At 37.1% G+C, this 22,664-nt stretch overlaps 2 protein-coding genes across 5 annotated transcripts; one reads left to right on the top strand and one right to left on the bottom strand.

Moving 5' to 3' along the window:
* Positions 1-238: 238 nt before the first annotated feature.
* LOC132645187 (uncharacterized) lies at positions 239-7,531 on the top strand. 3 transcript variants are annotated; one of them, XM_060362009.1, is made up of 9 exons: positions 371-510; positions 2,422-2,559; positions 2,804-3,009; positions 3,138-3,597; positions 3,704-3,911; positions 5,566-5,673; positions 5,751-5,879; positions 5,997-6,066; positions 7,219-7,531. In XM_060362009.1, the coding sequence occupies exons 2-9, from the start codon at positions 2,465-2,467 to the stop codon at positions 7,287-7,289; spliced, it is 1,347 nt and encodes a 448-aa protein (XP_060217992.1). In that variant the 5' UTR covers positions 371-510; positions 2,422-2,464; the 3' UTR covers positions 7,290-7,531. The 3 variants fall into 3 exon arrangements, 2 of the variants coding, with proteins under 2 accessions (XP_060217991.1, XP_060217992.1); XM_060362008.1 differs by lacking the exon at positions 2,422-2,559 and having other exon boundaries at positions 240-510; XR_009584026.1 differs by lacking the exons at positions 2,422-2,559; positions 7,219-7,531 and having other exon boundaries at positions 239-510; positions 5,764-5,879.
* Positions 7,532-8,587: 1,056 nt separating this feature from the next.
* On the bottom strand, positions 8,588-12,000 carry LOC132645186 (pentatricopeptide repeat-containing protein At2g21090). 2 transcript variants are annotated; one of them, XM_060362005.1, is made up of 2 exons: positions 10,029-11,999; positions 8,588-9,101 (listed from the first exon to the last, which is right to left on the bottom strand). In XM_060362005.1, exons 1-2 carry the CDS (start codon positions 11,834-11,836, stop codon positions 9,098-9,100), a joined length of 1,812 nt encoding a protein of 603 aa, XP_060217988.1. In that variant the 5' UTR covers positions 11,837-11,999; the 3' UTR covers positions 8,588-9,097. The 2 variants fall into 2 exon arrangements, with proteins under 2 accessions (XP_060217988.1, XP_060217990.1); XM_060362007.1 differs by lacking the exon at positions 8,588-9,101 and adding an exon at positions 9,152-9,297 and having other exon boundaries at positions 10,029-12,000.
* Positions 12,001-22,664: the final 10,664 nt, after the last annotated feature.

The following is a 22,664-nucleotide window of genomic DNA, read 5'->3' as shown; positions in this document are numbered from 1 at the left end:
AGCCTTGCCTTGGGAAATTATTTTTTAATTTTATGTCTGAGCGGGGATTCGAACCCAGAACCTCAGGTATTCGCCCCACCTTTCCAAGTGAAGGGCAAAACTTAAAGACCAGAAATATGAGGGCCAAAATTTAAAGACCGCCCCAAAAGAAGGACAATCCGCGCAAAAATATGAAAACATTAGGCCCAATTTAAAAGGTGAAAAGCCCAACTCTTGCACGTGTGGACTGCAGAAATGTAGTCACCAGGCTCACTCTCATGTTTTCATCAATTATTCAAAACAGTATTAACAGAGAATGGGGAGCAAGAAGAGGAAGAGAGCCACTACTCACCCTCATAACAAGTACTTTGATAACCCACCTGATTTCTCCCTATTGGCCTCTAAATACTCTACCTTTGCACCCTTTGTTTTCTATTCTGGCGATGGTCGACCAAGAATTGATTGGACTGATTTTAATGCCACACGTGAACTCACTAGAGTTTTGCTCCACCATGATCATGGGATCAATTGGTAACCCCCCATTTATATTTTTTTTTAATTGCTCCCTTTGTCTCAATTTGAGTGTCTTAGTTTCACCAGAAACGAATTTTAATGAATAAAAAGAGACTTTTGTATAAACATGTGTGTACTAAAATGTCCTTTGGATCTTTGTGGTTTTAAACTTGTGCTATGCAGGATGTTTGAATGATCAACTTACTAAATATAGAAACATAGACGGAACAAAAATTAAAGTAAGACATTTCAATTGGGACGGAAGGAGTACTTTTTTATTTTTCAGGTTCTTCTTAATGTAAAAGGGTATCTGAGTTTTATGGTTTTGGAGTACAAAGCACATCTACATCCATATGTTGGAAATTTTAAGTTATAAGGAAGAGCTCAGGTTACTTACTTTTGTGTTGCATAAATTGAAATTTTTGTTATGTCATTTTGGGATGGACCAAAAGGGAAAATATTGTTTTTTTTTTTGTTTCCCAAGAATTTTGATACTCAAGTAACTGTGTTACTGCTAAGTTTGCTGTACTCAATGGGTTAGCGAGCTCATTAACAATCCTTTAGCTTTCTTTTCTTTCCTTTGTTTTTCCTGTTACATGCTCTTTATCCCCTTTTGGAAAAAAGGTGTGTGCTTTACTATATAGTATCCCTTGGTTCCTTCTTGTATGAGATGTTCCATTTTATATGCACAATTTGATTGGTTTCGGAGTTTAAGGATATTATATGACTTCTTTATTATATGTGTTCTGGTGAAAGTAAATATCAAAATTTTGAAAAAATGGTTTAAAAGATGAAACATCATATCAATATTGAAATTTGAATAGTGTAAGTTAAACTTATATTCTTCAAGTTTGTGAAAGTGGTATTGAATAGTGCTCCATTACTAATGGTATTTAAATTTGAATAGTGAAGTTAAACAATATTCTTCAAGTTTGTGAAAGCGGCATTTGATACTTGATAGTATTGCTAATAGCATAGTGTCAAAAATTTCTGGTTGGTACTGTCATATATGAGGAACAAAGGAATAATAAATAATTTTCTAGATTTCGGTCACTGTGTTCGCTGCTAAGTTTATTGTTCAAAATATTAGCGACCTGAGCATTTTTAAGTTAAGGTAGTTTTTCCTTTACAGTTATAGGTTGTTTCTTTTAACTTCACCTTGCATGTTACTTTCATTCTATTGTGGCCTGGGAGAATTGAAGCGAAGTTATTTGCTTTATAGTGTTGTCCACCTACTTGACCCCGAGCTTTGATTCAACGGTAAAGTAGTGCACAATGCAGGATGTGTGGGAGGTGCTCATAAGAGTTTGAAGTGAACCAAGTCCCATATTGTTAAGTGGAGAAGGGGTAAAGGAATGGACCTGTTATCTCTTATTTCCAACTCGTAAACAGGAGATTTCTCAATGACCCTATCCCCCAAAAAAAAAGGAAAAGAAAAAGAAAAACCGCTGTCCACCTGTCAATGATGGAACCAGAACCCCTTGGTTTATTTAATGTCATATTTGAATCATTTGATTGGAGTCCATAGGAGATGTTAAACCATAAATTGAAATATAAAATAAATGTTTTGTTAAGTTGTGATAAAAAGAATATAAAATATATGAAATGTGTGAGTTTTAAGCTAGAGGAAACTGAATATGTAACTTAATTACTAATGACGCTGTGCTTACCCAGCTGCATAGGAACTTTGGTACAACCTACGCCTGGGAAGAACCTACCTACAATTTGGTGTATAAACAGCTAGTATAATGTACCCCCCACCCCCACCCCAACACACACACACACATTAAAAAAAAAAAAAAAAAAAAAAAAGGAAGGAGAAACCCCTTTCTGTCTCTGTTAAGTGTCAAGCAGACTATAGATGCGGCTTAAATGCAAGTGTATGTTCAGTCATATAGTAATTCTAAATGATGTTATTCTCCCATCCAGTGTTGTCAAAGGGGCGCTTAAGCCCTGAAGGGAGCCTCAAAACATGTTGAGCGCTTCGCCTCGCTTTATGTGTGTTTCAGTGTCATCATCAAGGCTCCAAGACATACTTTTCCTTGCCATTGAGCCTCTATTGAAGAGGTGACACTAGATGATTGATATTTCACTTTATCGTGATGTTTTTACAATTTCTTTGTCCATATATTTGTTATTCATGCTTACTATTATAAGCCTTGGACTAAACATACATATATTTGTAATTTTGCACCATTGCGCTTTTTTTTTTTTTCACTAAAGCCCCAGCTAACCTTAGAGCTTTTTTGCGCTTTTCGCTTTTGATAACACTACTCCCATCTAAGTATGCCTCAACATTTTCTTTATGTAGGTGGATTCCTGATGGACAGCTTTGCCCCACAGTCCCCAACAGATCGAACTATATTCATTGGATTGAAGATCTTCTGTCATCAGACATCATTCCTAGAGTTCAAGCTGACAGAAACATTGTTAAAGGTTTTGATATAGGAACTGGGGCCAATTGCATTTATCCTCTTCTTGGTGCATCTCTTCTGGGTTGGAAGTTTGTTGGCTCTGGTAGCCCCCTCTAATTTGTAATTTTCTCCCTTAACTTGCATCATTGCTGTTGTTTCGCTAATAAAACTGTGCTATATATTTGCAAAATATTGATTCCTTCAATGCCTCATCCCTTTTGCTTTATACAGATATTACTGATGTAGCTTTGGAGTGGGCAGAGAAAAATGTCAAAAGTAATCCTCATATTTCTGAATTGATTGAGATCAGAAGAGTTAACATGGAAGTCCCAGCATCTTCCAGTGAAGAGTTGACTGGTGAACCAGGAAAATATGGCCAATGTACAGATGTAGACTTTGACAATGAAAAGGCTGTTGTCATTGGGCCTTCACCTCCTTCTCATCTCCAAATGCACTCTGGTATAGGAAAAAACTATGGTGGACCACCTATACTTGTTGGTGTAGTCAAGGATGGAGAGAAATTCGATTTTTGTATGTGCAACCCTCCATTTTTTGAGACGCTAGAGGAAGCTGGATTAAATCCAAAGACTTCTTGTGGTGGGACTATGCAGGAGATGGTTTGTCCTGGTGGCGAGAGTGCTTTTATCACTCGCATTATTGAGGATAGTGTTCAGCTAAAGCAATCATTTCGGTATGCCGTCATTCTTAGAATCTTGTTTATAGGATTTGTGTTAGAGAGCGTTATCATGAAAGTTCAATTGAAGAGTCCTTATATTTCCTGACCCCATGTTTGCCAGGTGGTACACCTCAATGGTTGGAAGAAAAACTAACCTAAAGGTACTGATATCAAAGCTTTGGGAGGTTGGAGCAACAATAGTGAAGACAACTGAATTTGTGCAAGGCCAAACATGCCGATGGGGTCTTGCCTGGTCATTTCTCCCTGCTTCCAAGAAGATTGTACCATCCCATGTGGCTGAGAAGAATAACATGTCATTCATGCTTGAGGTCCGATATTACTAGCCTTTTATTTGTTCATTTGGCCAATCAGGCGAAATTGATAATTCTGATAAAACAGAGCTCAAAATATCATAGGCTTGTCAGTGAAAATTAGAAGTGGACTTTATGTTCCATGACACGAGTAATTTCCCTTTCACCTGATACCGTCTCTTTCTTCATGTGCAATTATTTTGTCTTTTGTCAGATATGTTGCTGAGTATGATGCAACCTGGTTGAACTCTTTAAGGGTCTATCATCTGGCCATGTCATGCGCCGCATGACTTCACTTGCAAGTATATTTATTTGCAAATTAAAGTTTGACCAATGAAGTTTTTGGTTTCTTAAACTGAAATAGTTTTTCAAGTTGAAATACTGGTTTTTTTTTTTTTCTATTTCAAGTGGATTTTTTCAAATCTTCAACTACTTTCATTAACTTATCTTCAACTACTTTCATGAACTCTTTTTGCAAGTGAAGTTCACAATTCAACTTCCATAAACATTTTCAACTTCAAGTAATCTTTTTTAAACTTCAACTCAAAATCTATCCACGAGCATACTGAATTATGGGGGTTGAGTTTGTATTTGAGGGTTTTGACTGTGGTAGATGTGGAACTGGTTCTTCTTTAGGAATGTGTAACAGGTCGGTTTGGTAGCTGGGAAGAATTCACATGGAAGTAGAATCTATGTAAAGTAGTTGATTCATTATAGAAAGAACAAAGTTCATTTTGACCCCATCATAACTCTCAATCAGTTCAGCACATTGGGCGTTTTCTTTACAAGTCAATAAAAGATTCAGCTACGATTAACGATCAACTTCCCATCGTACATAAATCCTTAATTCTAGCTGTGCTGCAGTGGTTTAGCATGTGAAATAGAGCATAAGATCATGGTTATAGCCGTTTACTGTGAGATATTTAATAAAATTTATCTGACCACTATTGCTATCAGTTGAAATCGTTTTGTAGTCCAATGATTTTCTTGTATAAAATGGATATATCTGCCATATATGTGCAAGTAAATCATTTGAATTTGGATGGGGTAGGAAACAGTAATTTATTCTTCTAACCATTTTAAACTTTGCCTCTAGCCATTCCAATTTTACACTGGGCATGTTGTTATTGTTGGATACCAAATTAAAGGGCAGCCCGGTGCACTAAGCTCCCGCTGCGCGCGGGTTCCGGGGAAGGGCCGGACAAGGGTCTATTTACGCAGCCTTACCTTGCATTTCTGCAAGAGGCTGTTTCCACGGCTCGAACCCGTGACCTCCTGGTCACATGGCAGCTACTTTAGCAGTTACGCCAAGGCTCCCCTTCCAAATTAAATGATGAAATGAAAAACAGCGGTTGTCTAATATCGCCGTTTCCTCCCTCAATCACCTTAACCAAGAATCTTTTGGTGACACCAACAAGCTCTGTGCTCTGCCCTTGCCCTCTCCACCCCCAACTGCTCCCAAAATAAAGTCAATTGGCACTGTTATCCTTCTGCATAAAAAATAATTGTTGACACATTATGCATTCACCAAGTTTTTACTTCTATCATACATACGAGGTCATGTGTTTCTTTGGGCAGACTAACAAGTTTTGCACGAAGTGGTTGGACTAGTTCTGTTAATTATTCCATTGCTGGTACCAAGATTTCTTATTGATTTCCAATGCTTGTTTAGGGCCTGCAACGCCATCAGAGTGCCTTCGATGTATTGCAATCAGTGGAATCCTACTTCTGCAGTATTGGTGCATCCTCTAAATTAGACTCTGCCTCATTTAATGTCGATGTACGTTCCATTTGTTTTTCTCTCTGATTATTACTGCCCTGTACATGTTTTCCCTGAATCCAAATGTTTTCTTATAGGTAACTTTGTCAGGTGAACAATGTAATTCTATCCTGAAGACTCAAACACAGAATGTGAACGAACAGGATATATCGATATCTGCAAACTGTCCCTCCGACCAGCTGAATGATATGCGTCTGCGTGTTTCTGTAATTCTCTCATTATAGTGTTTTGTCTTTCGAACTAATCTTGTTATTCACGGGGCTTGTTAGTCTCCTTATTTAGCATGTTGTGGTTTGCTAACTAATGCCTGGTTGTATCTATAGGTCTTCCAGCAGATACCAGGGACACTTCTGGTGAAAGGATTATTGCTCCAGAAAGAGATCCCTGTATCAGGTTTGTCCAAAATCATTTGTGCAGTAATATTTCATTTTCCTCTTTTCCCTGCTTCCTAAACTATTTGGTCGGATCTGGTGGTGTCTCATCCCCCTTTGACAGATTCTTTCATAAGGTAATTGGGTAAATAATTTAACTTGATTTGAGAAATCTCCTGTATATAAACAGTATAAAACAAAATAGAAAGCCTATACAAAAACATATTGTCTATAAATGACAACCAATTTACGATACAAACAGGAATATCATAAGTACACCAAAAGCTAATTAAAAATAACATGTCATTCTATGTTGCTCTGACTCTTCAAAAATGTTGACGGGTGCGTGTCGGATCATCCAAAAGTAGTTCATTTTTAGATGTTATTATCTATCCCCTCAAAAACTCTCCCATTTCTCTACTTCCACTGGACCCACATGATAGGCTAAAGGGAAAACCATGTCCTACGTCTTCTGTTCTTCAAAAAGGCCCAGCTATGTACGGCATCATTCCCTAAATGCACCATAGCCTGCTGCAATTCGAACCAGTTCCATCCCCTTTTGACTTATATCATCAGTCAATAAAAGAAAAGCTTCTTTCAAAGACAGCTTCACGAGACCTGCCTTCAGTTACTAATTTCTCATCTTCCACCTAGCCTGAGTAGGAGGTGCTTACTTGTGTACTAGTGTTGCCTTAACTTGGAATTACTGTCCCTTTCGGTCTACTAATTCCTCTGTTGATGTGATTACATGGGCAACGGGAATATTTCATGTTATATCACCAACCTGCCCGTTCTTCTATTTTGCCGACGCAATATGAGCGAGAGAGTCAATTGGATAAAACTGATTTCCCTGCTTTTCCAGCTCTAGAAGATAACATTTTACTGCAGTATTTTGTAACAGCTACTTTTTACTCTCTTTCTCCGCAAAGATTTAGTCCTGTTATACATTTTCAGGTTTGTCAGTGATTGTTCAAGGAAAATAAAGGACTTGTCCAGATCTTTAGTCATTTAACTTATATGTGCCTATCTGTTTACCTAATAGGTTCTATGCCCAACAGTCTGAGTGGTCTTTAGATACTTAAATAGGATATGCCTAATCAGTCTACGTGGTTTTAAGATACTTATCAACATATTCTCTTAGCCATCCTTGATATTTCGTTCTTTTTTTTTGCAGGGGTATTTTCTTTTATATTCCAGCAATTACAGGAAGTTCTGAAAAGCAAATTCAGTAAAGGCATCAGATGATGGTTCCTTCTCTAGGTGCAGAAGATAACCTGCATATATGATCTGCAAAACTACTAGTGAGATGATACAAGTGTGACTTATATGTAAGGTTAAAACAGTTGGGTAGGTTGTGTAGGAAATGTGGTAGCGTATGTCTTTCTTTGGTCTTCTTTTATGATAGAATTCTTGTTCTAGATTTGGCTAAAAACAACTTTACTGATAGTACTAGTATTGTTTAGAAAATCTTAACGTTGAATGTTATCCAGATGCTCAATGATTGCCTCCCCGTTCTGAATGTTTTACCCACTACTGGGTATCATCATCGTCCCCGTCAGAGAAAATGCCACAATAGTCCTTATCTTTAGGCATAGACAAGTCATATTCTTTTACATGGAGCACTAGTAGCCCTCTGTGTTTGCAATATTGATGCACTTTTGGTCCGTCTCCTAACTCCCCATGCGTTGTTACCCTTTAAGAAGAAGATATAACAGATGAAAGTGGGTGATAAAAACGATTCATTAGTTAGATGACACTACACTTCTTCAATTATGGGAATCACGGATAAGAGATATTGTTGGAATCATGGTATTGGTGTTATAAAGACTCACACAGGCACAATATATGATGGAAGAGTAACTTTTTTCTCTGTTTTTCATTGACATAATGTACAAATATACAGTGCTCGAGATACAACAAAGTGATGGAAGAGATCTTATGTAACTAGGTGGCACCAAATGTTATCTCTCAGTATATGACTTGGAACCAACTTCTTCACAGAGACGTCAGCCAATCCATCTTATAAGGATAGATGTGATCCAGTAACTATCACATTCACTGAAGCGAAAGACTCAGACCAAAAGGCAACAGTAGTTGTAAAACCCAACAACTCAAGGAAATTCTATGACTCTCATAAGGATACCAGCATCAATCTCATATCTTGTTCCAATTGCTTGTGGTCATGTGGTTGAACAACCCAGCAAAGAAGTTAGGTCATGTAGAAAATGACCACGAAAAAGGAGAACAAAAAGACGAAAATCTCCTTTCCTTTTTCCTTTTTTGGAGGTGATGAAAATCTATTTAACATTAAAAAGGTGTCGGACCTTGAGTAAGTTTTGGGCTTTTTTTTGTTCTCCAGGTGGAATGACATCTTTCTGAGCCGATCTACTAATAAATGTGTCATTGTATTTTGCATTACACATTTGAGGAGGCATTGCAGAAGAAAATTGTTCGTTAGTGCTTGATCAATAAGATAAAAAAAGATTTTCTATCAAAGGAAAAAAAAATAGGTCGTTGGTCTTTATGGAAATAGAGATAACAAATATCAAAACCCAGCAAAATTTTAGGTATGATTGGAGATGGCAATAAATAAAATCCAGAGAACTTTTGGATTGATCTTTCAATACAACAAAATACTATCCAGCAGGCCCTGAATATAGCTATTACTGAGGACCCGCCCGGTTTAAACCCCTGGCGTGCACAACCGATAAATGTTCTCAATCATGACAACTTAAGAAACTAATAGCGCTTCTATTTCTAGACTTTACGTCGCTGTTGCTTCCAGGCAGGCATCTTACTAGGGAAAGCCCACCTCAAGTCCTCAACAATCTTTCCCAGGCAGCAGGCCAAAAACATCACCAATGGCCAAACCAGCAGCTTTTCTCTTAACGCTGTCGGCATAGGAACTAACTTCAACCAGTCATTTAAGTCCCCAAACAAATCAGAGGTGATAATTGTGAAGAATCCCACGACAGCCAAAAGGGTACATATGAGTGGCTTATTTCCTGGTTTGCGCCGGTTGAAAGGGTGGGCCATGTAATTCACAGCAAAGGTTACCTGTAGCATCAAACCCACCAAGTATGAATGTATTGACAAGGCTTGGATGAAAATCGGATGCTGGCTCAATGCATGCATCTGACATCTACTTGCCAGCTTTGTTAACAGGAAATTAAGGAAAGCAGGTGGATAGCAAATTGTTCCAGGAGGAAGAGGAAGACGCAGGAGCAGAAAATATTAAGATGTGGTCACTCAGCTGACAGGGTTGGAAGCGGACGAGCATGTGAGATAAACAAAAAAAAAAAGGTAATCAGACAAGATGTACTATTAGTGACAATAATTTGGAATTCATTTCCAACTTAAGTTTTCCGAAGCTCAATTTTATCTTTCAATCAAGGCATCTTTGCAATTAAACAATTCTCATTTCACTATTATTCTTGAACGCATCCGAAGAGGGGCTGATTCAAACATATTTGGAGTTTCACATTTTTATGGTTTAGCAAAAACTATTTTTTTCAAGTTTGCAGGTTCTTTTTGAGAAAGAAGTTTGTAGGTTGTTATGACAAAAATCAACCATGAGATGTCTAAGAACATGTACTCTAGTATGCGAACTGAGACATGTGAAATAAAAATGACTATTTGATTTTAGAAGTTGTCTGTGATGTATGGTAGATGGTCCGGGGAGGACACTGAAGGAAGAGATTTTGCTTGCAAAGGTTGAGACGAGCAGTGGCCCAAAGCTGTAATCATGCATTATCTTGAAACAAGAAAAAATGAAACATACAGGTAATCTACTTCTAACTGCAGATATTCAAAAGAGACGAGGACATTCAGCAAATTTTTGTTAGTGCAACATCATCGGAGAAATGATGATGATCTATCTTTCGCAAAAAAATAGGTAAATACTATAAATACCATAACGTGGGTTAAACGCATTTATTTTGCAAAATATTTCAGTGATAGAAGAAAAAATGGAATAAAATTTACCTTTCACTATCATGTAATAGATCATCATCGTTTCTCTGATCAGCTAGCAGTTGCAAAATAGTGTGTCCATCTTTCTCTAGACTATTCGACTTGTTGCAACCAAAATATGGAAGCAATTTATGTTCAATCTCTAACCAACTAACTGCCTGCTCTTTTCTGACATGTCTCTCATTCATAAGCTGTCTCACTTTCTCTACATTTTCCCACATCCCAAGTACACCATAAGTACTTGACAACAGCAAATATGCGGCAGGAGACTGTGGGTCCAGCTCTATTAGCAGTTCTGCAGCCATTCTACCCAACTCCACATTTCCATGAATCCTACAAACACCAATTAAGGCATTCCAAATATGATCATCAGGTTCACAAGGCATCTTCTTTATCTGAACTAGCACTTCACTAAAACGTCCTGCTCTACCCAAGAGGTCAATTATGCATGCATAATGTTCTTGATCGGGAAGAACATCATAATTAGAGGTCATTGTCTCGAAAAAGGAAAGGCCCTCTTGCACTAGCCCTGAATGACTACAAGCATTAAGAAGGACAACAAAAGTGATTCGGTTCGGTTTCACTCCAAACTTCATCATCTTAAAAAACATTTCAATTGCCTCTTCACCCATACCATGTTGTGCTAATGCAGACAACATAGTATTCCATAATACTACATCATGCTTGTTATATGCCGTACCAAATACCCTCCTCGCAACGTCCAAACTTCCACATTTTGAATACATATCAATGAGAGAACTCAAAACGATTGTATTAGGTCTAACACCAGCATTCACCAGAATTGCATGTATTTGCGTACCGTGCTTAAGTGATGCTATACCTGCACACGCAGATAGGCAACTACTAAATGTAAACTGATCAGGTTGGACCTGCAGCTTCATCATTTTCGCAAATAACTCAATGGCCTGAATGTTCATGCCACTATGGGAATAACCAGCAACCAAAGCTGTCCAAGAAACAGGATTCTTCTCAGGCATTGCTTCAAAAAGCTCCCTAGCTGACACCACATCGCCACACTTTGAATAGCCTGAAACCAAGGTGGTCCAGGCAAGAACGTCTTTTACTCTCATCGCATCAAACAACCTCCTAGCATCACTCATCTTCCCACATTTTGCATATGCATCAACAATCGAACTAGAAAGAACTATATTAGATAAAAACCCAACGACGAATACTTGGCAATGAACCTGCCCTGTGAGACAAAAATCCCTAGACTTAACACAAGCAGTTATAACCCCAGCAAAACTATACTCATTAAGCCCAATACTTAACCTCCTAAATTCTCTATACAACTTTATCGCCTCGTTAACGTAGCCAACCTGCGCGTTACCAATCACCATAGTATTCCAAGAAACAACGTCTTTCTCAGGCATTTTCTCAAACAACCTTTTAGCAGCCTTAATCATGCCTAACTTAGTATACCCAGAAAGCATATTATTCCAAGAATACAAATTTCTGTTAGTCATTTTATCAAACACCTTACGTGCTTCAATATGATCACCACATTTACCATACATATTAATCAAATGATTGGCTAATAAAGTATTAGGGTGTTTCCACCCAGTGGTTTTGAGATACAAATGGATCCATTTTCCTTCTTTAAATGACCTAAAATTAGCACATTGTTGAATAAGTGAAGCTAGAGTTTTAGTGTCCAAACGAATGCCTTTACGGGTTAGGATGCTAAGGTAATTGAAGGCTTGTTTAAGATAGCCTTGAGAAGAGAGATTGAGAATTTTTTGCAGTAAGCATGAATTATTATTGAGCTTTGCTTTGGCAGGTAAGGGTAAAGTGGGCATTGCAGAAAGGAAACATGACAGAATGGGATGCTTTAAATTGGGGGCGGAGATGGAAGTTCCGGCAAGATCAGTTCATTGTGACCACCCTGGGGCCGGACCGTCAGGAATAAGGCTCATTATGGACAAATTTTTTTGGAAAATGTTTTCTTTAAAAAATAATGTTTTCCTTAAACATTTTGTGGATCAACACGTCATGTGTTCGAGCTGTGAAAACTAAGGCTGCATCCAATAGGCTTTTGTGGTTCGGCCTTTCTCTTAACCCCCGTGTATAGCGGGAGTGTTAACCCGAAAAATGGTTCAGTTGAATTTGTGTTCGTAGCCAAGGACACGTGGATCAAAATGACTAGAAAAAGAGTGCAATGCGTAATTATAAGTATTGTAAGCGGAATATAAGCAAAGTAAAGTTAAGAATAGTCTAGGCCTTGGCGAAGCCTGATACTTGTGACTCCGGTCAAGCTTGCAATTCGAACTTCGGTGAAATCGACAATAAAGTAAAAAAGAGATTAAACTGTGGCAAGTTTGTATTATATGATGTTCCTCTTGGACTTCGTGTCCCTTACAATGGAATGACAAGTCCTATTGATACATCAGATTTGGGGTACACGTTCCATGAATCGTGCCCGGCTAATAATGAGAATTAATGCCTTAATAATGATAAGCAATAAAGGGGACAATAAAGCCTATCAACGTCCCTCATAAGGCGTAGAACCTAACTCGTAACAGTAAACCGTTAGTCTCTCTTCCGGAGCTATTTCAACGGTCTTCCGAAATCGGAAACACCTCCGTAACTAAAGAGCCTCCTCCGGGTAGACTACATGCTGCCTCACGCATGACTCATATCCCTTGCCACGTGTCATCATGATACTGGTCCAATTGCGATATACGAATTTAGCTCAATACAGGGAGCTTAGTACACCGAATTGCCTTTTATTTTTCGAATCAATAAAAATACATCAACACGTTCCTAAACCAACCCATGCATTATCCACCCACCCCAACTCCCCTCCAATCCCAACTTCACCTCACCCCCACCCTCTAACCCCACTTACGCCCCCCCCCCCCCGCCCCACAACCCCACCCCAACCTACCCACTCCCCTACCCCCCCCCCGCCCCAGCGTATCGCTACGATCAAAGGTTGCACTCCGAATTTATAAATTTCATAGTGTTTTGTTTTTAATATATGCAAATGATCTTAAAATTACATTTTCCAACTTGTATACAACACACAAAAAAAGAGTAGAAAAATCATACCAAACACACCCTAAATCAATTAGTTGCGATCCACAACTAAAATCTCATAAAACGTAATGATATTGTGATTAACTCCTAAATAGTTTTCTCAGTGGTTTCAGTACTCAAACAAATTAATATTGCAATTTTCCCCTTTATTACTTACTCCCTCCATTCACTTTTACCTGTCCACTATGGACATTGCGCACCCCTTTAAGAAATAATAAATGAAATGCATATTTTATCATGATATTGATATTAGTTGGTGTATAATTGTATTGGATTTGGAAATGATTTGGAATAAGTAATTAATGTTAAGGGTAAAACAGAATTATTTTTTTTCTCTTGATATGCGAAAGTGGATAGGTGAAAAATGAAATTCTATTTTTCAAATAATGGACAAGTAAAAATGAACGGCGAGAATATTTATTTTGTCAATCTAATCTTGTGTCCAAATTATAACAATAACAATAATAATATAATAATAATAATAATAAAATAATTAGGCTTCATTTCCATAACAAGTAGTAGTTGACTATATAAATCTATCAATGATTAGATAGAGTCATCAAAGCTTCCAACACCCTGAAATTATTATGTGTTATAGCTAGAGTTAATTTTGACACTCGAGCTATAACACATAATAATTTCAGGGTGTTGGAGCTTTGACAAAAACAATTGGTAGGTCCAGTGTAAAGTAACCATAGAGACGAAGAAACCACTATTTCTTTTAGTTACTAGCTAGATTTTTAATACTCACGAAAATACAATTTCTTATTTCACAGTGAAATATCTATAAAAAAAAAAAAAAAATCGTGGGCTGAAAGGTTAGAGCAGCCAAAGCCATTAAAATTGGAGGGAAAGTGTGAAAACACTATAGATCCTTCTCTAAAATGGGAGTGAAAAAAGATTGTCAAAATAATTATTTCCACCTTAATAATTGTTTTTCTCAATTATATTTCAAGTGATTGTTGAATATTAATGAGCAGTCGTAAAACATCCTGGCTAATTTCTGTATCATTTAGGTCACGTATTATTGAGTTTACTTAACAGTTATACCGATAACTCAATAAGATTCTGTTATATTTACCTTTTTATCCCTAATTATATAAAAGATGCTTTAGAATTAAAAACCCTATTCATAATTTTCTATTTTCCTTTCCTAAGTTTCGTTCGCTTGACTATAATACATTGGAGTTTTTATAATTAAACAAATTTATGATTCATAATTACCTGAGATTACCCAGTGAATGGTTCTCTTGTTATCTCTCCGACAAAAAGGCAAGTGAAATTCACCTAGTTATGTATCATTGATTTAGTAGGACCAGTAAATTTCCTAATGCAACTTTAACTAAACTGAAAGTAAAATCAAGGAAGGAGCTTAGTCCAGGTTGATGCTAAAACGTTATGTATAGCTAAAAGATTACTATTTTCCCACTGAAACTTTCCACTAAAATATGTTCAGTGGATATTCCCACAGATATTTTGATTGAATCAGTGAGAAAAGAAAAAATAGTAATGTTTTTATACGAAAAAATTGAGAAGTTTCCGAGTGGTTCAAGGGGAACCTGTTTCCACCATGCGTTTTTCAATAAGCTAGTTCGATGAGAATGAGGTGGAAAAATCATTTTTTATAAAAATAAATTTCCCACTGAATGTTGATGGCAAAAACCTCTGTTTCTAGTAGTGATGGTTTTGCATTAGTTATTTATTGTGGTAACACATGCTAATGTGAAAGTCGAAGACAATTAATTTGACTTAGAGGCTACCATTGTTGAAGAAAGTTCATATTAACGAATAAAAACAAGAAGGAGAAGGAAAAATATCACGGAGAGTAGGTTGGTCGTTGCCCCTAGAAGACAATTTTCTTGTCGGTTAAATTGATTATCGAACCGCTAACCGATTGACTGGCAACCAATGACGAATATTTTATTAACTCGATTATTGGTTTGACATGTTTACAAATTGATAACCGATAATATACAAAATCAAACCGAACCAACCGATAAACAACCCTAAATAGGATAACTACCGCTAGTACTATTTTTAAAGGAAGTTGAAATTTCTCAATGATGGACTTTGTATGTGTTCCTCACGTAGTATAAATACATTATTTCTTTATAAAAGAAATTTAAAAGGCTTGGTTGAAAATTCAGCTCCTCTTGCGTTCAATTCCTGGACAATTTTTAATTAATCAAGTTGCTGTTCTTTGTCTAAGTCTCTCCATTACATCATTTCTTAGTTGCGCGAATGCATATGTATATTTCTCCTCCTATTAATATCCATTCTCGTATGTCCTATTTTCAATATAATAATTAATTAATTGATACTATAATAGTTGAGCAAGATTTTCAAGAAAGTTACAGTTGGAAATTTAGTGAAGTCAAGGTCTCAAGGAAGATCTAGAAGAAAGCTACTTAAAATGTACATCCTAAAGAGTCAATCCCCCTTTACCCCCAAACATTTAAGGGTTGGGAAACAATACCCCCTCCAAATATTAAATGGGAACGATAATTCCCTTATTCATTATTTTTCGGTAAGTTTTCTTTATTTGAATAAAGTTTTTTTTTTCTAAAATTAAAATATGAAAATATATAACTTTTTTAATGTCCCATTCACTTATTCCATTGAAAATAATGTATTTTTTAGGATATAATAGCTATTTTGGGATTCTAATTGCACATCACAGTTTACCTAATTTCCCACTCTGACATTATCATCTATAAATATTTCGTATAATAGCACTTTCATTCGCTAAGATATATTTCACAACAATTTTCACATTAATCAACTATTTAAGCATATTTTTTTTATATTTTCAAAACAGTCAATGAGCCAAGTAAAAATAAAAATAAAAAAAATTCTAGAAAATCTATCCAATTTTTATCCTATATGAAACTTTTTTCTAAGTATGTTTATGTTTGGGTCAAATTTGGTATTTAACTCAAATAGTTGAATTTGTGCTGAGGTGAACTACAGTTGGTAGTAATTTGATACAGATAAAAGAATTAAGGTAAGTAATTTCTTAGTTATTGATAAAGAACATATAAAGAATAGATAAATAAAAAGGAAAGAGTAAACTTATTCCAATATTGATGAACAACAATAATAGCGCTTAATCTTCAAGTATGAATAAAAGCTTGATGACCAAAGAATAAAAATAACAATAAACAGGAAATAATGATAATAGTGTATTTTCTTAGTAAGACCTGGATGCCTTCTTCTATCAATGAAAATTCTATTTATAGGTATATGATCCTATCTGGTGCTCTTCCCTTTGTGTGTTTGTAACGACAATCATTAATTGATGAATTAATGATTGTTACTTAATTTCCTTGATTCTGGCCGTTAATAACCGTTTTAGCCGTTACTGCATTAATTCCATTTAATGCACAATAAATAGGGTCTTATCTGTTGTTTCTGTTGATGTTTTCAGCGTTGACCCAATCTGCTGCCTTTCCGTAAATGCTATGCTCGGCATTACCATCTAATATTTATTCGTCATTGAATAAGCTGACACATGTCAACTACACGTTGGTCCACATGTCAGGTACATTTTTTACCCATACAGATAGTCCCTCAATTTTTCGGGTTCATCACAAAGATGTTCCCGAGAAATTGTCTTGCCGTTTTTCATCAATCCTCTTTTATCTATACATTTGGATCTTCTTTTCGTGGAAGAGGGAACGTTGTAACTGGCAGCAAATCATGGTCCACTGGTGTGATGAATACGTGGCATAATCACAGAAGTTGAAAGGACTTGCATTAAATGATAAAGTCAGACGTGGGCCACGTGGCCGTTGCCGTGCCCTACATTTTCTCGCCGTTTCCCAAGGTAATGATGGCGGTTTTATGTCACGCCCCGAACCATAGCCTGGGCGTAATACGGCACTCGGTGCCATACTGCATGTGATCGAGCGAACCACATGGCTTGCTGAATCATCATGAGGCATACATGAGCGGAAATATAGCATGAACGTGATGAGCTTTTATAAAACATGAGATGTCATAATAATTTAATGAAATACTTGTTTAAATCATAAATGCGGAAATAACATGAGTTGAGCCAAAGATGGCTAAACACCTTGCATGTCTAACATAACTAAACTGACTAGTCTATGAAACCTCTAATCGTGAATTTTGACTGAAAAACGTACTTGCTGGGACAAGGCCTCCCAGCATACCTTTAAATGCATGACTAGTAAAATAAAGATAACTGACTAAACCCCGAATGAGATGGGCTCACCAATGAGATGAGACGAGCAAATCCTACTGAGCAGATGCGGCGTCCTGTAAATACGTACTTGCATCGTGAAATGCAGGCCCCCGGGCAATAAAAGGGGACGTCAGCACATTGAATGTACTGCTATGTAAAGCAACTGAATGAAATAACATGGGACATGAAATAACATGATAAGAACTGAAACTGAAAACCTGGACATGAACATGAGCATGAGCATGAATACATATATATATATATATATATATATATATATATATAACATAAGTAAAACATGATAAGTACGAAGAGCATTTCATAAACCGACATGTGATATCACCACGTGGGTACGTGGAGTCTGGTAACTCGCCGGACCAGCAGAGCCCTCATACCTTGCCAGGGTATAAGGTGGTAACGTGCCTAATGGATCCATTCAGTATAAAATTAAGGTATCGTCCTATCTGGGCGGAGCGATCCTTGTCCTATGGTGGCTACATAGTTTCAGGCTATCTAAGCCTTCTCGGTAATTTGTGCAACTCCCAAAAACATGAACATGATATAATTGGCTAAGAAGCCTATGATTTTCATGAATTAACTTGTACTTGTACTTGACTTGAAATCATGATTTCACGAAATAACTTGTAAACATGGTTTCATGAAATAACTTGTAAACATGGTTTCATGAAATAACTTGTATTTAGCATGTATGTATCTTGTATCATAGCATGAAAATAATTATATAATATAGTTGCATGAAAACTTGTAGACATGTAGGATATTCATGAAATAATCATTCTTAGTTAAAAACATGCATGCAAGAACCCATGGAATATAAGATATGCGTTTTCATGGATTACGGACTGATTCTCAATAATCATATGGAGTTATTAAGAACACAATGATAGAATAATAGCAATTCATACATAATATAATCATGGACATGGACCTAGGGTTGTCATGAGCATAGTATAGAAAACCCTAGTTTTCGCAGAGAATCATAATTTATGGATTATGAGGCGTGGGGAAGAACAATGATGTTCCCACACGTAGATAGTAACTCTACATACCTTAGTCGCTCCAAAAATTGAATTAAAGACTTGGGCTTTGAAGAAGATTTCCAAAATCTTGAATTCTTGAACCTTGAGATAGGTTTTCTTGAAAACCCTAGTTTATGAACAATGATTTCTTGCTTAGATTACAAGGATATATATTAGAATTGACTTGGAATGATTAGAAGGGTTTACTTAAGTTAGAAAGAGATTAGGGACTTGAATTCAACCTAGAATCATGATAAAACTTACCTTGTAGGGTTCTTGAGGCTTGGGACTTGTTCTTCCTGACTTTAGGGTAATTTTTCGTGACTAGGAGTGTTAGGGAAATAAACCCCAAGCTTAAATATAACTTAAAACGCGAAATCCCAACTTTTTGACCCGAAACCGACCTGTTACGCGATGGGTCCGCGATGCAGGCCATCGCGAGATGTTCTACAGGTCAATACTCAGATTTACGCAACCGGCCTGCGATGCGGGGCCATCGCACGCGCCCCTACGCGCCTGAAAAAGCGACGTGTGTCGGTTCTGCACAGTGTTCGGTAAAATAGATGTAACTTCTTGTACACAGCTCTGTTTGGGCTCCACAATATACCGTTGGAAAGCTATTTCAAAGGAATGCAACTTTCATGTTTTAAGTTTCCTCAAATTCAATGGATTTTCACGAAATTTGACTGGAAGGCAGACGTATCGAAAACTTAGCCGATTCTATAGAATTTTAAGTGTCTTACTATTAGCCATATTGAGACGATCATATCTCCTTGCTCCGATCTCTGATTTGATTGGTCCTTATATCTTTAGAAAGGTATTTCTACGTACTACAACTTTTATTAAGGGTACTTTCCCAAATTCCCAACTAATCAAGGATTTATGGCTGCCCGAAGTAGGCCTATCAATCATTTTCGCAAAACGTTCAAACCTTCAGTTTTTCCACTAAAAATCTAATGATATGAGTCTAAATTTAGTTCCAAGATACGGGGTGTTACATTTTACCTTTTCTAAAAAAAATTAAATTCTACCTTCTCATTATCTCAAATTTTCAATTTTCTAATTCTTTCGCCTCTTTTCTTTCTTCTTTGATTTCTTCAATCTCTACTCATGTCTTCCCCTTCATCTTCTCAAAATATTTCATTGGAAAAGACCGTTATTGTCGACGCTCTTTCTCCTCATATTGGTGCTGAAAAATCTAAGAACAGATTGCCCCCTAAGAAATTTTGGGTGACGCTATAGCTGCTGCTGTTGACCCACGACCTTCATCTTTATCAACTTCTGATGTTGGCGACGATAAGGATGATATGGTTAATATACATCTACCTTCCGTTAATAGTGTGATTCCGAAGAATCCTTCACATACTTCAGATCTAAAGATTACTCTTTCAAAAGGTGATAACCGTGATATTTCGAAGCTAGACGGGGAAAGAATGGTTTTCGTTTCTTCAATTATTTCTAATGTTACTGAAGAGTCTCTTGGTTCTGTCCAGGAAAGGTGTCACTGGACAAATCTTGATCTCAATATCGTAGTTCCAGGAAAGGATGTGCCTGCAACTGCTCATCTTCCAGGTCTTTCGGCGATGTATCTCTATCCTTTTACTATTGGCTTTTTTTGCCTCTTCCACTATTGATAGAAGAATTGTGTCGTCGCTTGAGAATTTGTGTGGCACAAATTACACTTGAGGTCTAGGGATTGTTTCAATTGCTCGAGCATGTTGCTCGTCTGGCCGGAGTGAATATTACTCTCGACTATATTTTATATTTGAATTCGATTTTTTTTATCCGTGGCTCTATGATTATGTTTAGAGCTCGGGGATCTAGTAAATTGTTTGATGACCTCGAAGATGGTCAAAACCGGCATTGGGGTGAAGAGTTCGTATTTATATCCACTGCTCAGCTGGTGAACGGGGATGCTAGTACCTTCCCGGAGAAATGGAATGTGACAGGTAATATTATTTTAAAAAAAATTTCATTTCCTTAATTCTTCTCTTTAAACTTCTCCTTTTTTCGGTAGCTTTTAATCTTGGATTGGTTAAACCCTCAAACATAAGGGAATTTATTGAAGCTGTGATTCGAGCTTCGGTGAGTGTTCGTACATGGGGGGGGGGGGGGGGGATATGCCATTTCTAAGGGTATTCGTACTCTTAAAGAGACGAAACCGGACGGAGTATCTATGAAAGGCAGAGGTAGGGATATTTGAAGAAATATCTTACTTTGCTAGTGATTAAAGAGTCTATCTCATACTTGTTTTGTTCTTCTCAGGTTCTTTGAAAAAGGTGATAACAAAGAAATGCCTGATTCTTCCGATCGATGATGAATCGGCGTTGGAAAAATAAGATCTTTCACTGGCAAGAGGTCTAATGCCGAATTTAAGGATTCCAAGGCTGTTGAAGAGCCTGCCTTGAAGAAGAAAAAACTGAAAAGGCAATATCTTGTGGAGTTGTCCGATGCCGGAGTTGAGAAAACAGGAGGTATGCCTAGTGAATTCAGGCTGATAGATGAGAGCACTGATTCTGAGGAAGACTCTCATTTAGTTTTACACCGTCACAAGGAGGTTGAGTTTCCTTCTTCTTCTGATATTGTTGTCGTTTCAAATGAATCTCCAGTGAAGGAGAAGGAAAATTTACAAGGTGTTTTTGAATGCCATAATAAAGGTGACGTCGTGGCTCCTGAGGCGGATACCACTGATAATATTGTTACCGATACAACTGAGACCTGTCTTCCTGATACTGTTGATGAAGCTAATATTGGAGATTTTATCGACACTGAAAACATTGATACCGGTGTTGCTAATATCCCCACTGATTCTTTTGCTTCTCTTTTCCAAAATCAAGGAACAAGTACCCACACTATTCCTCATAATACAGCTCAACCCATTTCCCGCTTTAACGTTGTTGATAAAGGAAAAAGTGTTTGGAAGGAAGGCAATACTTTGCACGGGGTTAATTCTCGGGCACAACTTCTTCAGGCAGATGATCCTGCCACTATGTGGATAAAGATCTTTATTCCTCTTACCGTTAATCATAACCGTTCTTTTGAATTGTCAAATGAGGACAATCTTTTGGCTAATCCTCACGTGATGAGTCGTTTTGCTCATAACTATATTGGTCCTAAAGAGAATATGATTTTAAAAGATATGCCTACTCACCAAATGGATATGGTTGCTATCGGGCTTATGATTCAGGCTCAGACATATTTATGTAGGAGTCTTGAATGTTCTGAAGGTGAGGCCAAACTTATCCAAAAGCTTCGTGAAGAGAACGTCGTACTTGCTCAGGAAGTGAAAATTTTCAAGGCGGAACGCAACTCTTCTATTGCGGAGTTGGATATGGCCAAAGATAAGCTAATGGTGCGCCGGGCTGAGAGAAAGAAATTTTTGAAAATTGATTGTTGAGCTTGAAAAAAAAAAACTAAAGCTTTCCGCATAGCAAAGCAGGAAGAGTTGGTTATCAATGATCTGAAGCAAAAGTTAATGGAATCGAATCAGCTTCAAATTGATCTCCAAAACAAATTGTGTGATCAAAGTGCCAAATTCAATGAACTTGAATTTCATGCTTTGGAATTTAAAAATGTCAAGGATTCTGGTGAACTCGCACAGGCTTTGATTGATCTAGATCAACGTAAACATGATATCCATGCTCTTCGGAAAGAGTTGGCAGATAAAGATCGGGATCTTCAAAAGAAAAGTATTGCCTTGGCGGAGAATCATAATTTTTTTTGAAATTTATGAGTCACTCTAAAAAATTGCTTGAGCACTCAAAGCAGCTCTTAGGACAAAATAACATGTACAAGCGACAGTTTGAAAATATGGAGAAGGATTTTGAAGATGAAAAACAAAAAATTCTTAGCTGGGCTGTTATCAAAGCTCGTCATGATTTCTTGAAGACTTTCGAACCTACTTCTTTTGATCATGTTCAAGCTCTCGCCGTTGCTGAGCGGAATATGAAAGAAGCCAAAGAAATCCTTGGATATGATGAGGATGAATCTTTGGCTGAAGAAGAAATGACCGAAGAAGAAGAGGATGCTAGTACCTCAGATGAAATGGATATGTTATCTGGAGACGTATCCATTCCTGCTTCTGAAGATACCGTAATCGGAGAAGATCCGGAGATTGATCCAAACGTTAAGAACGTTCCCGAGAGCATTCCTGTCCAACCTGCCCAAGATGCCCTTTTTCCCTCTTCTTCGACAGTTTATTCTTCTCATGTTTGAATGTTTTATTTTCCATGTCCTTCTCTTGTAAGGCTTTGTTTTTCCTGAACAAAATTTCTTTTATTCATGCTTCGCCTTTATTATAAACAATGTCTTGGAAGTATTCTCTAATTAAAATCTTTCGTG

The sequence above is a fragment of the Lycium barbarum genome, chromosome 6, assembly GCF_019175385.1.
Source record: "Lycium barbarum isolate Lr01 chromosome 6, ASM1917538v2, whole genome shotgun sequence".
Lineage (NCBI taxonomy): Eukaryota > Viridiplantae > Streptophyta > Magnoliopsida > Solanales > Solanaceae > Lycium > Lycium barbarum.
Note: the sequence above shows the minus strand (reverse complement) of the source record. Positions and strands in the feature narration are given on the sequence as shown.

Bases quoted from the DNA above. Each gene is read 5' to 3' on its own strand.
- LOC132645187 (XM_060362008.1), top strand. From the start codon at position 296: ATGGGGAGCAAGAAGAGGAAGAGAGCCACTACTCACCCTCATAACAAG. The intron at 3,598-3,703 runs GTATGCCGTCAT...CATGTTTGCCAG, and splicing joins CAGCTAAAGCAATCATTTCG to GTGGTACACCTCAATGGTTG. The intron at 3,912-5,565 runs GTCCGATATTAC...ATGCTTGTTTAG, and splicing joins ACATGTCATTCATGCTTGAG to GGCCTGCAACGCCATCAGAG.
- LOC132645186 (XM_060362007.1), bottom strand. From the start codon at position 11,836: ATGCCCACTTTACCCTTACCTGCCAAAGCAAAGCTCAATAATAATTCA.